The 17,593-nt window shown below is 52.4% G+C and overlaps 1 protein-coding gene across 5 annotated transcripts in view; it reads right to left on the reverse strand.

The window, feature by feature from the left end:
• The window catches only part of ST3GAL3 (ST3 beta-galactoside alpha-2,3-sialyltransferase 3), a 183,144-nt gene that overhangs the window by 17,458 nt on the left and 148,093 nt on the right, over positions 1–17,593 (reverse strand). For all 5 annotated transcript variants that reach the window (XM_044383913.3, XM_026498290.4, XM_044383912.3 and 2 more), the window contains 4 exons: positions 9,464–9,558; positions 6,303–6,366; positions 5,339–5,434; positions 4,861–5,047 (listed from right to left, as the gene is read on the reverse strand). In XM_044383913.3, the coding sequence (XP_044239848.1) occupies positions 4,861–5,047; positions 5,339–5,434; positions 6,303–6,366; positions 9,464–9,558 (442 nt within the window). The remainder of the gene's footprint in view (positions 1–4,860; positions 5,048–5,338; positions 5,435–6,302; positions 6,367–9,463; positions 9,559–17,593) is intronic.

A 17,593-nucleotide genomic window follows, 5' to 3' on the forward strand; every position in this document is an offset into this window, starting at 1 on the left:
GATAGTAACAGAACTAATCTAACAGGGTCATGTGAGAACGGAATGAAGGAAGTCAAAGAAGGCTGGCAAACTGAAGAGCTTAACACACGACAGCTATGACAAGGATGTTGGAAGCAGGAGGAGGAAGCAGAGGAAGAGGAGAAGTAGGACGAGGAGGAGGGAGAGAGGCAGGAAGAGGGGGGAAGTGGAGGCAGCAGTGATAATACTGATTACCAGGCACAGTAACCAAGAGGTCATAGATGATGGTGATGAGAGGAGCGGGGGTAGTGGGCATGAACCCCAATTCCTGAGCACTTTTTATCTGAGGGTGGAGGGGCAGCAGTTAGGATATGGCCAAGGGGATGAGCATGGAGGCCTTCTGGCCCTCACAGGGGAGAAGAGGAATGAGCCGTGTCCACCAGCAGTGGCTGCAAAGGGAACAGTGTACCGGGACAGCTTGTCTCCGAGGCTTGGGGAGGAGTTGATGAGGGGTGGGGTGGGGCAGGGATGCTGACTCAGCAGAAGCCTCGTTGCGTGGGAAGAGGCCATGGTGTGTGCCCGGCTCAGCGCCCTTTCCAGGTACCCTGCACTGAGTCTCCCCTGAGGTGAGGCAATGTCCATACTGAGCTCCTAAGGCTCTGCATCCCTCCCCCCACCCCAGGACAGAGCATAGGTTTAGGTGCAGAAGGACACTCAGTCCCCATCTTGGGTCTGGTCCAGTAAGGCCTCATATACAGGGACCTGGTGGCCCTGTTTGCCCTGGGGATTTCCCGGACTGTTAGCCCACCCCTGCTCTCTCCCAGGAGGAGCCCCTTCCTCTAGGCCCCCTGGCCTCTGACCCCTGCTTGAGGTCACCTCCTAGGTCAGACCCTACAGCCTAGATCCTTCATTCCCTAGTGCCAGTGGGCTGTTCAATAGCACTAATTATAATAATAATTATAATTATAATATAATAATAATAAGACGGCGCTTACTGTCGAGCACCATGCCAGGTGCTTCTATATTTCACGTGGTTTAATTTTTAAAACAACCCCGAACGATGGGTAGTATTACTCCTGTTTAACGGACGAAACTAAATCTAAGGGGCCTGGGTAATTTCCCTAAGGTAACCCAGCTAACAAGTGACAGTCTCAATTTAAGCCTGGGTCTATATGACTCCCAGGCCTGATCTGTGTTCCCCTCTCAAACTATGTTGTCTTCCCAAACTCTGGGGCCGGGTCCACTCATGCATGAATGTGGGGCCCTGGCTGGCCTTAGGCCCCTCCCTCCTTACCCAAGGCCTGAGCTACCAGTGGGAGGTCAGGCCTATGTCAAGGCTGTCCAAGGGCCAACCCCAGCCCCTGTCTTCTCCTGTCCCCCTGCTGGGCTGGAACCACACCCAGACCAGCCCAGGCCAGCTCTCGGGGCCTCACTGAACTAACAACCAGTCAGAGGCCCCGCAGCAGTGAGGATGGCCTCCCGGGTTCAGGAGTGAGGATGAGATGGGAGGAGGAGGAGGAGGAGGCAGCCAAGGGGACTGGGAGGGCAGCTCCTGTCCCGGTTACCAGGCATCCTGGGGAGGCAGGAGGCACAGGGCCTGAGTGACTGTGTGGGAAGCCCTGCCTCTCCCATGTCCTGTCCTCTCCAGGCCCCAGGCACAGCGGAGGGAGCGTCCCCAGCCTTCAGCAAACATCAGGAGGGGGTGCTCAGCCAGGGCACCTACCACGTGCATTACAACTCTGGTGTCGGGGCTGCCGCTCCCACTAGACTGTGGGAGACTTCGGGTCAGGAATGGGGAGCAGCACAGCGCCAGCACACGGAACACCTCAGTGACACCTGGCAAATGGCTGAGCGCACGGCGAGATGGGGTGAGATGGGGCGAGATGTGTCTCTGCAGATTTCTCGAGGGCCGGAGGCTGCCCTGTCCCACCACAGACTTCCAGACACCTCCACATCCACCCCCTGACCTCAGCTTCCCCACTCAGCAGTCCCCCGGAAACCCCCGAGCTGCCCCGAGCACACATGGCCTGCTGGGAATGCCTCCAAGCTTGCCGCCTCGCTCAGGGCTCCTGGGGGCTGGGAGACAACGAGCCTTTGGGTCACTTGTTTGGGGTCATCTGTGCCGCTGTCCAGTGAGTCAGGGAACCAAATGGTGACAAGAAGAGCCCCCACATGGATGAAGAAAGCATGGCTGGCCTTAGCACCGGCTGTCTTTTGGGTTGTTCAGTCTTCCTTTCCCATCTTCCCCCTTTCCAGATCCCATCAAGGCTCCCGGGTACCAGAAAGTTACACCCAATGAGCAGCTGTTCACCTAGCAAGTGGCAGGCAGCAGCCGGGAGCGAGCCCTAAGATCTGTTCCAGCCCTGCCCAGCCAGGCCGCGGCTCCAAACACAGGCTGCCTCCTTCCTGCCAGAATCTACAGGTGAGGCTCCGGGCAGGTGCAGAGAGCTGCCCAGCAGCCCAGCAGCTGCACGGCTGGACACATGGCTGCAGGAGTAGAACAAGCCTGTGGCTGGCACCAGAGAGGAAGGGCCTGGAGAAGCAGCCGCCCCCACATTTACCTGGGTCTCAGCTGCCAGAGGAGTGAAGGAGAGCATGGGAGAGGTCCTGTGAAGGCATCAGCCCTGGGCTTGGGGTAGGGAAGGGTTCTAAAGGAGAGGCTTCCTGCATCGCCAAGAAGGGCTAGGGTTGGGGAGGCCACGGGCATTGCCGGCTTTCCTCTGGCAGCTCACTCAATAGGCCCAAGTTATCTTTGACTTGGGAGCCAAGGCAGGCTCGTGGAATTTCAAAGGACTCCTCCCGGTCCCCGCTCTCTCCTCACTCACCCCCACCAACCCTGGGAATGTGTTCTCACTAACACAAGGCTGCTCCTACATCCCTGGGGACGGCCAGACACAGGACACAGGGGTGAGCGCATGCCTGAGCACAGCTCCTAATGCCTCATCCCAACTGCTCCAGGACCTTCGGTCAGCCTGCAGCCGAGGCCAGGCCATGGGGGAGCTCCTCGGAGTCTTCCTGGGAATAGTGAGGCCCTGCTGTCTGCCCCCTGAGGGGCTGGAGCATGGGGAGTCTCCTGACTCTAGATGACTGTCCTCTTTTTCTGCCTTCTTTCCTTATTTCCCTGGATGGACTAAAAGAGCCTTGAATGAACTGACCCTGGTGTTCTTGGAAGGAACGTGTGGTAACATCCACCTGGCTGCCCTGATCCACCCCCTGGCCTGCCTGTTGGATCCAGTCTGCTCAGCAGGAAGCAGGATCTGGTGTTTGAGCCAACTCCAGGTCATTTATGATGACTGCGCATTGAGGGGTTTAAAAAAACAATGGGATCAGGTCCCTGCCCTCCAGGAGCTCCTCTGACAGGTGTCCCTGTGCAGAGGAAAGGATGTCTGAGGAGGGGATAGGCCAGTGGGGAAGAGGCCAGGGTGAGAAAGCAGCCCTCAGCCTCCCTGGAGTTCACCAAGGCAGACCCAATTCCCTCCCGTTTCCCCTGAGAAGTACCTACCTGTGATCCCACTTCTGTTGCCTTCAAGGCAGAGAGAAAGGCGAGCCCTGAGGACACTAGTTTTTAGGCCATGGCTCTAAAAACAGAGGGGTGCTCCCTCAGCCCCCATTCTCTCCCTGGTTTGCATGGGCAGTGGGCCTTCTTGCAGCTGGAGCTGGCTGAAGCCAACCCCCTTCCTCCCCTTTGGAGAGCCAAGCTGGACTCAGTGGAGCCTGGCTGCCTCATTCAGCTTGGCTCTGGGGGGGTTCCCCTTCCCCATTGTCCCACCTACCTGAATTTCTGGACCTGACTTCTGTCTTCTCTCTCGATTGCTACCTACTTGACACTGCCTGCACTTGGCATTGCTTGGGAAAGGGCTGTGGAGTTAAACCAGACTGCACTGAGACCTCCACAGGCAGGTCAAGCTGTTCCCACCCCCGAACTTGCCTCTAAACCTCCAGAAAGAACAACTAGCTTCTTACTGTAGGCGGAGGCCATCTGTCATCATTCTCCTCTGGTAAGAGGCTCGGGTACTGGAAGACGAATGGCCTGAACTCTGCGATACCCCTCCCCTGCGGTGGCTGGTGACAGCTGGTTGAGGGGAGAGGGGGAACGGGCCCGGACACGTTGGCAGGTATCCCTGCGGGCCCAGAGCTGAGAAAAAGAGAACTCAGGAGGGGACTCAGTGGGTGGTCCACCAAGGAGCAGTCACCCTACTTGGCCACGCAATCTCCCTAGAGAAATGGGCCCAGGCCCTTGCCTGCCTAGAACGATGAGGACAGATCTGATCATTCCCGGAGTGCAACCAGACTCAGTGGCAGCTGGGGACCCAGGTCAGCAGTGAAAGTACAAAATGGGGAGAGGTCAGGACATAGGGGCCTGGGCAACTGGCCCCATCAGGCTCACTGAGGGTCTGCTATCCCTGCAGAATGGCCCCAGGGTCCGGATAAGGCTTTCCTCCCCTGGCGGGGAATGAGGGTGGATCCGCGAGAGTCAGTGAGCTCTGCAGAGGGTGAAGGGCTTGGGGAGGCCACTACAAGGTCAGGGCAGGGGAGGGTGAAGATTAGGAGTGACACTGAGGCTAGCCAGATAAAAGCGCTCCTTCCAGGGGGGCCTCAGGCCAGGGAAGGGCCTGCAGGGGCTGCTGGGGAAGGACTCAGGGTCTGGCTAGAGAAGGCTGAAAAAGAACGCAGTTGGCATCTGGGCGGGTGTCAGATATCAGGCACAGCAGCTCCAGGAGCCCACACCAGCGCCCCTTGGCATCATCGCCTGGCCTCTGTGTCCCTCGGTTGGGTTTGGGTGTCTTTCAGCTTTGGGTCACTGATGCTTCTTTTGAAAGGGTCCTACTTGTTCTCTGCTGGGTTCAGGGGAAGGGGCTGGCCGGGGCAGGAGGGGAAGGCGCTGGCGCACGGGGAGCTCACCACTCTCTCCTTGTAGACGATGTACTTCAACCACTTGAAGTCCTGCCACTTGAAGCCGGCGAGGACGAACAGAGAGTCGCGCTCGTACTGCTCGGGCCGCTGCATGGCGCCCTCGGGGTAGGTGATGCGCAGTGTGGTTTTGCTGCCCACGTCCTTCTCGAAGCCCTTCACCGGTGCTGAGTTCAGCCTACAGAGAGCAGGCCCGGTCAGAGCCCGCCTCGGGCTCACTGCACGTAGCCTGTGGGCTCGTGTTTGGGGAGGCACTATGACCCCAGAATTCCCCAGGAGCAGAGAACGGGGAGCCAGGTCACCTGCAGCCACCTAGCTTTCCAGAGCCCTCCAAACCAGGGTTCTTCTCTGGGCTTCTGCTGACCTCCAGCCCACCCGGCCAGATGGACAGACAGCTCTCAGTGGATTCGGGGACGAGGGTTTGGGCCAGGACACTCAGGTGCCAGAGGCACTGCTTTGGGGAGCTCACCTGACCACAATGTCATAGTCATCAATCCGTGACCCCAGAGACTTGTTGGCAAGGACACCTCCGTTGCCCACGATGATGCAGCGGCGACAGCTAAGGCTGAGGGGAGAGAGGCAGAGACCTGTGGAGGAGTCCGCCAGAGCTCCTTCTCCCTACCCCTCTGGCCCTTGACCTTAGGCCTTTGGCCAGGTGCAGGCTGGGATTGGGGAAGACCAGTGGGCTTCTGGCAGCATTCTGAGGCCAAAGCCATACTGTGAGTAGCTGGGCCACTTGGGACTCTCTGACATCCCTAGTCCCAGCTACTCTCCAGGAGAGCGTGGCTGTGGAAGGGGCAAGGGCATTAGTTCCGGGGTGGTGAGGAAGGACCCTCTAGTACGACAGCATTCTAGGCTAAAGTTCCCCCAGGGTTAGTGGAGTTCAAGAGAGAGGGCAAAGTGGGCTGACTCCGAAGGCTGTGCCAGAGAAGCAAGCCGAGAGGACGGGCCCGGAGGCTCCAGGACCCAGGGCTGGGCTTATATTCAGCACGGAAGCCCCCATTTTCCCACTGGCTACCAGAAAGCCCTACTCATCTTGCTCCTCCCACCTGGGGCTCCCCGCCTCCAGGGTCTGTTAGCTTCAGAGCTGTCACCTCCTGCATTTAAGCTCTGGCCCCCTCTACTGCCTCGACCCCCCAGTCCTTCAGTCCCAATGCTGGGCTGATCTCAGCCCAGTGTCTTCCGTCCTTCCCCTCAGACCTCTGACAGCTGAGGACTGAAGTATCCTGCCAAGTGCTCACAGCCTGGGGGATGCAGGCCAGCTGGATGGCCCCACTTATCTTATCTGCTCGCCACCCCAGCACGTGCACTGTGTGCGCGTCTGCGGACATGCCGGAGGGCCTGCTCGTGTCCGGCCAGGGCTGGCGGGGCCTCAACACCTCTGTGCATGCCAGGCAGCTGAGGGGCAGGGGGCTGGGTAGCAAGGGGCTCACCTGTCCAAGGCAGGGGTCAGGCGGTACTCTTTGGTGACTGACAAGATGGCTTTGATTAGATTGTCTGTGGACAGAGGAGGGAGGTCACGGTTAGAGGGTCACTGGCATGCCCACGCGGTGTCTGAGGTGATGGTGGGAGGCACACGCTCCTGTGTGTGGGAGGGGGTGTGAGGGTGGGGAGAGGGCGCTCTGGAAACAAGGCTGGGCCGGGCCGCTGCCCTAGCTTTCTCCCCGACGATCGAGACAGAGGCAGGGGAACAGGCAGGCACGCTCAGCTGTGCCCGGAGCCAGTCCCCAGCACCGGCAAGCAGCTTCTGTCCCAGGGCTCCCCAGCCCTTCCTGGGTGGTCTCCTCTGGCTTTCAGAGGCCGGCAGTCAGGCCCCAGGACATGGATCGCCGGGCCTGGGACCTGCTCAGAGACAGAGACCACGCTGGGCTCACCCCTGTGCCCCACCGGGCAGATACCAGAGAGCAAATGAGGAGGCCACCAACACCGAAGAGCTCGAGTGGGCTCCGCCAGCTCCCAACTCAGACCCCTTCGCCTCACTCTCTGATACCACCTTCCCCTCACTTGCCCCTCCAACACTGCCGATCTCCAGTCTCCGTCTTGCCAGCCTGCCTCTGCCTCCTTCCATCTCTAACCCCTGAGGCCTGGCATCTGCCCACCCGCACCCCACTCAGGCGGCCCTCAGCAAGGGCCCAGGACTCTGTGTCCTCAGATCCTGTGCCCACTATTCAGACCTCATTCTTCACGGCCTCTCTCTGGCTTTGGTGATGGGAACTGCTCTCCTTTCAAGCTCCGGCGTAATGAGAACATTATTATATAATGTATAATGACATGGGCTTTGGAGTCACTTCCTGGCTGTGCCACTTCAGAGCTCCGTGACCTCCGATAAAGCACTTACTTTCTTCGTGCTTTAGTTCCCCATCTTTCAAATGAAGACGGCAATTCCTACGCTGCAGAGTCATTAGGAAGATGAGAGGATAATGTACAGAGAGAGCTGGAGATAAAGCAGCTAGTGCAGCCATGGTGGAGAGCATCTTCATAACATTAAGCAAAGACGCAGATGTGCTTAGACTAAGATCGCTCAACTCTTTCCCTAGAAGACAGCGTCTGAACGCTCACACATTTGTTTGAGGAGACTTGTACAAGACGGTTCACTGCGGACCTGTCTGTAATAGCAAGATGCTGGAGGCAACCTAAATGTTCACCAAAGGAAGGCAGATTAAATGTGGTACACAGAATACTACATAGCAGTAAAAACAAATGAAGAAGGGACCTGGGGCTATGTGTACTGATACAGAGAAACCTGAAAAGCAGAAGCAAAAAAACTAATTTGAAACACACACACACACATGCATACAAATTATTTGTAAAATGTAAAAACATGCAAACACAATACCGTATTTTCAATGGATATATAAATACATCACACAAGGAGATACACAGGCATTGGAACAATAACCCCCAAACCAGGCTAATGGTGTCCTGGACAAGGAGGGGAATGGAGCTGGAGGGGCTACGCAGAGCTTTAATTGTATCTCATGTTTTATTCCTTAAGCTGGGGACATGGTACACGGGCGCTCACTGTACTAGTCATCATTCTTTTTTATATGCATGAAGTATTCCACGTAAAGAAAGAATGCCTCCCAACTTAAAAATAACAATCCCACCATTTTTTTAAGAGACGGTGGACAACACTGTCAGATGCAGCCAAGAGGTCAAATTAGGGGCTGAAATGTACCCTCTGGATCTCACGGGGACACTGAGCAGTGTCACTGGGATGGTGGGGGGAGAGAGTGCTCAGGACTAAATGGTGAAAAAGAGGAGGCAGCAGGCACAGCGAATCTTCCCAGGAGGTGAAGGCGAATGGGTAAGGAAACAGACCTTTAAGGAGCGTTCTCTACTGAGTGCCTGCAGGTATACCTTCTGGAGGGCTTCAGGCAAGGCCACAGACCCCCTCCTTTCCCCACCTCCCATTTCACCTCTAAGGAAAAGCATATTGCTACTCGTTGGCCAAAGTCAAGGCTATGGCTTGGGTTTTTGTTTTCTCGAAGGGGACTTAAGCAGAAAGGGTATAAACTAGCAGGTGCTCTCTTCTCGCTGGCCGATGGGCTGTGTACCAGCCTTTCCAGCCTTCGTAGCTCAGGAGGGTCGGAGTCTTGAGCAAGGATTTAGGAGAGCGGTTCTTTACCCGGTTCAGCCCTACCCGTTAGATTTGTCCTTGGGGATCTGAGGTCTAAACTCCCGTTCTAGAGCGTCCTTTTGCCGGCCCCTGTCTTCTTTTCAGGGAGGGATGGACTGGCTGAGTGGAGGATTCAGGTATTTTTCAGTGCCCTGGCCAAATGACGTCACACCTTCAACAAGGTTCTTACTTGATTCTGACCACAACCTAATACAATGGTATTATTTTCTCCATGTAACTGATGAAGAAACTAAAGCACAGGCAGGTTAAGTAACCTGTCCAAGGTCACAGCTAGTAAAGAAGTGGTACTGAGATCTGACCCTTCAATGTCTGTTTGCCCTAAAGCCCAAATTCTAACATGCCATGAAACAGTGCAGAAACTTGACAAGGCAACAGAACTGTTAAACTGTCAGGGGAGGGAAAGTCTTAAGTCAGGAGGGAGCTGCATGGGCAAAGTCCCTAAGGCAATGGAAGGGGACAGTTCTGAGGGCACAGAGGACAGCGAGCCTTGGACAGGGTAAGAAAGGACTGGAGGGGAGAGGGTAGTAAGGAGGCGATGATGGAGGAGGCTGGGGTCCTTGTGGAGGACGGCCTCTGTCTTCTCAGGGACTTCCCCCTCGTATCTGGTCCTCTGGCATGATGTCCCTGGCATCCTGTCCTGTGATCTCACTGTGTTCTTCCCTTGTCAGAGCCCTCACTGTCCTGCACTTGAACCATCTGTGTCTCCACTAGACGGGAGCTTTTTTAAGGAGCAGAACTATATTGTCCACTCCACTGCTGTATGCCTGGCCCTGGCCAAGTGGTGGGCTCTGAGTAAACAAACAGTACATTGAAGTTAGAGGAAAGAAAGGAAGGGAGAGAAGGAGGAAGAGGGGTGGACCCCAAGCATGGGGACTTCTGAGGGTACAGCCCTGTCCTGGGTACAGGGAGACAGGCTGAGGGATCTCATGTTAATATAGAGGGTTCCCAACCTACCTTGACCTTTGATCCCAAAAGGCGGCACAAATTCCCGAATCCTAGCCCACTTGCGGAAAGAGTCATCCAGGAACATGGGTGCTGGCTTGGAGAACCTGCAATACAACAGGGCTGTTGAGGACCCCCAAAGGCCACAAGCGGGAGTGCAGGTGGGCTCCTGGGCACGTCTGTCTTGGCAGTGGATCCTTGGAAGCAGCTCCATGCTCCAGTGCGCCCTCCCTGCCCCCGGTCAGTGGCATGGGACACAGCCTGTCCACTGGAGCCTGAGTTTGGAGGGGCAGGTCTGGCCAGTGCCTACACGGCCGGCTACGGGGGAGGAGAGGCAAGACGGCTCAGCCAGGACAGAGGCGCAGCACGGCAAGCTCTCCGGCAGGCGACCCAGGCACGCACCCACACTGTCCCTGCAGTCTGGGCACATGGAGGTGACACACTGACCAGCTGAGCAGAAAGAGACCCAACGACAGCTAGTACACGGAGACCAAGTTTCGCAGAGAAGTCTGGGAGGTGGACCACCCAGGGTGAGGAGGAAGGAGAATTCGAGGTGAGAGGGAGAACGGACACAGGAGGCGGACGTTTGGTAGAGAAGCCTGTGGCTGGGAGGCAGGGCTGAGGGGAGGCTTCACACAGGTAGGAGCCTGGCAGAGGCAAGGATGGAGGGAACCTGAAGCTCAGGAGGTGGGGGAGGGGCAGGGGCAGAAGGGGAGGGGGTAATTTTGGCCCGGAGGAAAGACGGGAGGGAAGGGGGGAGAGAAGGAAGGGTGGGATAATGCTGAGTTGAGAAGGGAAAAAGAAAGCAGGCTTGGGGAAGGTAGGACAGTCAGGAGGGATGGAGACGGCAGTGAGGACAGAGGGGAGAGCAATGGGAGAAACCAAGCTCTTCAGGGATGCATGGAACCTAGCACCCGGTTTTGAGACCTTTCTCGGGGCACCTGGTGGTCCAGAACACGGCCAGCACCTGACCATCTACGGTGTGTTGATTCTCTCTGTGGGGCCTGCTTGGGGCCTCGCCGGCCAAGAGTGAAGGTGTGGAGGTCTAGGCCTCGGCTCCATCCCTGTGTTTCTAACTCAACCTGAATCGGCCACTGAAAACCTGAAGACCGGAGGAGAGGCCCTCCAAGGCCGGGAACTAGAACTTAGCCCTCTGACTGTCCTCCAACTCAAGCAAACCTTCCCCACTTCCATCCTCACTAACCATCCTGATCGCCCTACCCAGGGGGAATAATACCAGTAACCACTTGCAGAACTAATATTATTAGAGATTTTGAAGTGAGCTACAAAGAGGCAGAAAACTTGCCATCCTGCCCACCCCCACCATTACTCATGGCTGACCTGGGAGATCAAATCAAAGTACATTAATATATTTGATGTTCTCCCAGAGGCACTGAGTCCTGGCCACAACCTATACAAGGAAACAAGGTCCCTGGATAAGCCCAAGAACCTCTCCTCCTGAGTCGGGACTGAGTTTATAAAATGTTTGCAAAGTTTCCCAGTCAGGCTTGGACAGGATTTTATCTGCTTCCCAATATGTACTGGATGTCATATGCTAATAAAATCTCTTAAGATCTGGCCAAACGTTCTCAACATATGTTTTTCCTTTTCCTCTCCTTTTCCCCATGTTATTCAGCTGCTTAGAAAGTTCATTATGTTAATTTTTACTTTTTTTTTTTTTTAAAAGCCTTATTTTGGGTGTAATAAGTGCTAATTTGGGGGGGAAAAACTGATGGGTGCACACACAAACACAAATAAATCAAAAATACCCATAATCCTCAAACACAAGGCAGTTAACCTTTCGGTATATATCTGTACTGAGCTCCGTAGGTTCTTTTTTCACTTTATAATAATGAAAACATCGCCGTGCAAATGGATGCAACTTTCTCCTAATACACAAAGACGGGATCAAACCAAAACCAGTAAGCTCTTAACAACCAAAGGTACACGATACACAAGTGAAAATATGACCCAAAAAGCATCAGTTCCAGTACTAGTGTTACAGCCTGAATGTCTGTGTTCCCTCAAATTCGTATGTTGACATTTCATCCCCAGTGTGATGGTGCTGGGAGGTGGGGGCCTCTGGAAGGTAATCAGGTCATGAGAGTACAGCCTTCATGAGTGGGATTAGTGCCCTGTAAGAAGAGGCCAGAGAGCTAACTAGCTCTCTTTCCACCGTAGGAGGATACAAGGAGAAGCCGGCCATCTGAACCTGGAGATGGCTCTCACCAGAACCCGACCACGCCGGCACCGTGAGCTCAGACGTCGGCCCCCAGAACTGTGAGAAATACATTTCTGTTGCCGAGAAGCCGCCCAGCTTCTGGTAGTCTGTTAAAGCAGCTAGAGCTGACGAAGACTGTAAGTAATGAACAAAAGTAATTCACAGGAGAGGTCCTGGCCAAAAGCACGACACGGGTCTGATAAGCGTTTCTTAAAAATCGTTGCCGCTAGTGTAGAACTCATTTATTTCTTATTTTTATTATCTGTTTCTAAACATTGTCCATTTCACCTCATTCTTTTATTGGGTCTTCATGTTTCAGCTGCTCATTTTGTAGCCCCTCTTTATTCCCAGCCAGCCTCCTCAAACATTTCTTCCTGCTAATTGGGTGCCCCTTTGTGTAAAGGGTACTCCTTTTTTCTCCTGGGGATATATTTTTAAAACTTTTTATTATGCGAGATTTCAAACATGCACAAAAGTTGAAAAACAAAACCGTGAAACTTCATGGACTTGTTACCCAGATCCAGTAATTATCAGTCATGGTCAATTTTGTTTCTCTTAGCCCCTCCTACTTTCTTTCTATATTATTTTGGAAACTCCCAGCAATCATGCCATTTTATCCATAAAATACTTCAGCATTCATTTCTAAAAGGGAAGGCCACCTTCAAAACCATAACCACACCTAAACAACTCCTCTCAAAGCCATTATCACATCTAAAACACTAACTATAATTTCTTAATAGCAACAAGTAGTCAATTTCAGATTTCTCCTATTATCTCATCTCATTAATGTTTGCTGTTGTTGGTTATTTTTTTTTTAAGATTTTATTTATTTATTTATTTGACAAAGATAGAGACAGCCAGTGAGAGAGGGAACACAAGCAGGGGGAGTGGGAGAGGAAGAAGCAGGCTCATAGCGGAGGAGCCTGATGTGGGGCTCGATCCCAGAACGCCGGGATCACGCCCTGAGCCGAAGGCAGACGCTTAACCGCTGTGCCACCCAGGCGCCCCTGTTGTTGGTTATTTTAATATAGATATTTTAAATATAGATATTTTAATATAGATCAGAATGAAAGCATGGTCCACACATTGAATTGGGCTGGTCTCTAGCCTCTTTTAAATCTACAGGTTTCCTCCTCTCTCTTCTTCTCCCTTTGGCCTTTTCATCTTGGCTCCTGAATCCTCTGACACACCCCAGTAATCTTAGAAAACGGCCTTGCTGTCTAGTATGTAAAGATGTCCCAAGTTCATCCTGTACATTTCTTGCCTCCACCTGGAGTCGGTCATCTTCCAAGGAGCCCTGCTTCCTTTTCACTGGAGATGGTATTTAGAGACCACCAGCTCGATGGCTAGGTTGCTCATGCGGCTAGGGCTAGCCGTTTCCCCCAGGCCTTTTCAGGGGGACAAAGCAGGAAGTAATTTTTTAAAGAGAAAATACATCATGCGTTTATACTAGCATCCCCAATCCAAATTGAGGATGACAAGATTTGTACTTTCTTTCTCTTGTTTCAGCTTCCTTGAGATATGATTCACACACCATAAAAGTCATCTATGTAATCTTCCTTTACTTTACATTTGTGTCTCTTTTCAATTCAGTAGACATTCTTGTGTAGTGATAGCAACATAATTGCTTATTTGCTTTATCTTAATACATACACACATAGAGGTACATGTAAAAAATATAATTTCAGAATAACGTTACTAACACTATCACTACTAGAAACAACGTAAAGTTTCTTTACAGTTCTTTCTGCCTTTGGGTTTACCCTACTAGAGAAGTACAGACAAATGACTTCGCTTCTGCCGCTTGAAATAATTCTGCTGAGTCGAATTCATCAATGATACATAGTTCAGTTTATTGGTTTCATTTTGCTTTTGCTTTTTAGGGGCTGCTTGTACTTCATTTTAATTTAATTTTGTTTTATGATGAGGTAAAACCTTACACAATGCCAAAACTAAACTCACAAAACAAGATACGTTCCGAGGAGTCGAACATTTCTCTCTGTGTCTGACTCCTGCTGCTTCTATTCCCATATAGTATTTATTTTTTATTATTAAATCCATTTTATTTTTATTTTATCCAGGTTAGTATTCCTACAATGAATTTGTTTTTATTTTATCCTTTTTTTTGATGTGAGCAAACACATAGTACATACGTGTGTGTGCAGAGTACCACTACTGCCTTCTTTATTCAATAAAAAGATAGCATATTAAATATACTGTTTTGCCTCCTGAGTTTTGTTTTGTTTTTTTCCACCTACAATATATTGTGATGATCACTCCACAGCAGAATATAAATTAATACTGATCGTATTATTCAGTCAGCCCCCTGGGCTGCTGCAGGCTTTCCTAAAGTACCTTCTACCGACAGCAGTTACAATGAATAACTTCATGTATATGTCTTTTCTCTTTGCCAACGTATCTTTGGAATGGATTCCTCAAAGTGGGTTGGTCAGGTCAAAGGGAAAAATGCATGGAAGTAATTTTGCTCCATATTGCCAAATTACCCTCCATGGGGAGTGTGCCATCATAGCCACCAGTGATGGTCGAACATTTCAGTCCTGCCAGTCTGATAGGAGAAAGACAGTATCTGTGTGGTTTTAATTTGTATTTCTTTTATTCTAAGTGAAACTGCACATGGTTAAGGGGTCATTTGCACTTCTTTTTCTGCTACCTTTGTTCCTATCGTTTGCCCATTTTTCTACAGGGTTATGGGTCTCTTTCTTCTCCCAGCTTTTCTGACACATAATTGACATCTAAGTCATGTCGCTGTGTAAGACGTCCAGCGGGATGATCGGGTACACTTCTACAATGCATATGATCACCGCCGTAGCGTCAGCTAACAATCTGCTCTTTTTTTGAAGCTCTGCATATATTAAATATATAAACCCTTCGAGATGCAATTACGAGTATTTCTCCCAGTGTGTTTATTTAATATTTACTTGGCTTATGGTGTTTTCTCGCTTTCTTTTACCCCGCATTTTTTTGCAATATATTTTTTACAAACATCATCAAATTTATCAACCTTTACCTTTGTTTCTGGATTCTGAGTCCTAGTTAGAAAACCTCCCTTCATTCCCAGGGTTCATCTCTTTCCTGGCTAGAATCCCATCCATTTGTTACATCTTTCTTGTCGGGACCCCATACCCCCAGTTCCACTGTCTTTCTGCCCCACCCATTAGGCAAAACCCACTCAGGAGATTAATCTAATCCTACACTCTTGTATTCTTTATACTTCTAAGTGCTGCTAGCGCGCGTACACACACACACACACACTCTCATGTGAACTGATGTCACTATAAATTCATGGGCTTGAACTTTAGTTGGACCCTCAACTTTGCTCAGTAGCTTTTCCAAACCGTCCCCAAGCCCCACAAACGTTCTAGCCTTTCCAACTTTCCCTAAGCAGATTACCTCCTCTCTCACTTCACAGTCCAAACCAGGACGGCTCAGATAGGAACTCATTCAGCTTCTAACTTCCTTACCCCCCCCCCCACCTAGGCCCACCCAAGCTGATCTCTCCAGCGTGGTTTCCCTTCCCGTTTGTTTCCCCCAAGCACAAATCAAGCGCAGGTCTCTCTTACGTGAAAACAAACACACAAACCCACCCAAATAACTTTCCTGATCACGCACCCCTTTAGCTACCCATCTCTCTCTCTAGCCCTTTGTGGCCAAACCTCTAGAAAGAGCAACGGATATGCTGTCTCAACTCCCTCATCTCCCAGTCACTCCTCCCCCTAAGGTAACTGGGCCTCCCTCTTCGGAGACTACTGCTAACCTTCCACCGACGGGGCACCATTTGCAGCTCCCTGAACGTGCCGGGCTGCACGTGCTCACACGGGCAGTGCCGCTGCCTGAAATGTACACACCCTCTATTCGCTGATCCCCTTCTGTCTCTCTCTGCCGGGAAAATCCCTTCTTACTCTTCCAGTTCAAATGCTGTTTCCTCTGGACAGCCTTCCCCGACGCGCCCAGGTAGGCTCGTCCTCTTCCTGCAGTGTTTCCACTGTACTTTGCTCAGCCCCCATGAAGTGGCTCAGTGCCCTCAGAGGCCTTGGAAGTGGAGCCGGGGGCCAAAAACAACAGGAAATGGGGTGGGGTGATGGTAGCGATGAGGTCTGTATGTGTGTTTGTGTTAATTCTGCAGGTGGCCTGGGCCCAGCCTCGTGCTACACCTGGAAGAGAACCAGGGGCTTCTGTCCAGAGACCAGGGTGCCAGTTTGGGGGCCTGGCCAGGGTGGAGGTGGCCTCTGAGGTGCGGAATGACTGGTCAGACTGGCGGGGGTGTGGGATGCCTGACCTGCTTGCCCTGGCGGGGGGTGAGTGGGGGGGGGGGTGCAGCAGGGGAGGGTGGGGCAGGCTCAGGTGGACAGGCCCCAGCCTGCCAGCCCAGGGCTCCAGCACGCGAGGCAGCTCTAGGATCAGGTTTCAGTAGGGTGTGTGAGTGCGTGAGAAGGTATTGGGGAAGGAGAGGGAAGTTGCATTGGAACCTGTCCCTCTTTTCTCCTGAGATCCTTGAGCTCAGTAGTTTGGAGACTTGTGACTCTAGGAGGGCACGTGATGAGGACGGGTCTGACCCCTCTGCCTCTCATAGCAAGGCCAGTGACCCTAGGGCACACAGGCTGCCCTGTCCACAGACTCTGGTGGACATCAGAAGATATCTGTCAGCTCATTTAATGCCCAGTGGTGTGACTGAGATACATTGTAGAAGGTGAATGTCCCCAACAACCTAAACCACTACCAAAGACCCAGCACTTCAGCCTGTATCCAGGGACCAGCAGGAGAGGTGACTGGGTCTTATCAGGGGGTGGGGAGTGGTTATATGTGGGCACCGGCAGACCCAGGATAGGGTCTTCCTCCGAGTTCCAACCAACCCAACTGAAAAAGTGCCTCTAGATGTGGGTTTGCTGGAGTAGGGTAACACACACCTTCAGCTCTCCATCTGCGCCTGTTTAGTCTTCCAGCTACTCACCCCTATAGTAAGTGTGAGCAGATCGAGCACCCAGGGGACAAAGGGAAGGCAGAGCCCAGTAATGGGTCCTGAGGACCAGGGGCCATAATGCCTCAGTCTGTTAGATTCAGCCATAGGCCTTGGCCCCCCAAAAGTGAGACTGTCATCCAGCAGGGTGAAAGCAAAACCCCACAGAGCCACCATCCTCAAACCTGTTCTGGGAAGTGGTGAGGTGGATAAAACAGAGGAACACGGGTTTTCTAGAATTTACCTGGTTTTGTGGGGGATCTTGCTGCAGCAGCAGCCCCACCATAAATGGTCCTGCACAGTAAGACCCTGGTATACATCCGTGCAGGCAAGACGAGCACTTCCCAAATGCCTTGTCAAATTTAGGTCTGCCTGCATGTTTTCCCTGCTGACCGCCTGAATGGGTCCCCTGAGAGAGCAGCAGAGCAGGAGAAAGGACGGTAAATCTCTAGGGCAGGTGGACACACGCCAGGGAGAAGCGGCACAGAGGTAGAGAAGACACACAACGGGTAGTGACCAGCAAGTCCTCTTCCAAGCATCAGCGCGAAGCTCCGGTCCCTGCATCCTGCGTGGGACGAGACCGAGCTACTTGCCTTCTCAGTGCCAGCTCCTGGGCTGAGTGCTGGCTGGGGACCTAAAGGAAAATGAGCCCTGGTCTCTCCCTTCAGGAGGAAACAGGAGACCCAGGTAAACAAATGATCATAAAATACATCTGTACATCGTGCGTTTTGTAATAGGTAGGGGTACAAAGGTCTTGGACCAATTCAGGGGTCCAGGAGAATCTTCATGAAGGAGATGACAACAAAACTGAGCTGAGCCTTGAAAGATAAGTAAATGAGCCTGGGGGAGGATGTCGGGAATGGCGCTCCGGGAGAAGGGCAGTGCAGGCACAGGCACAAGGGAGGAGAGAATCCTTCAATCAAGACCAGGTGAGGTATTGCTGAGG

Source organism: Ursus arctos, unplaced genomic scaffold (genome assembly GCF_023065955.2).
Source record: "Ursus arctos isolate Adak ecotype North America unplaced genomic scaffold, UrsArc2.0 scaffold_12, whole genome shotgun sequence".
Lineage (NCBI taxonomy): Eukaryota > Metazoa > Chordata > Mammalia > Carnivora > Ursidae > Ursus > Ursus arctos.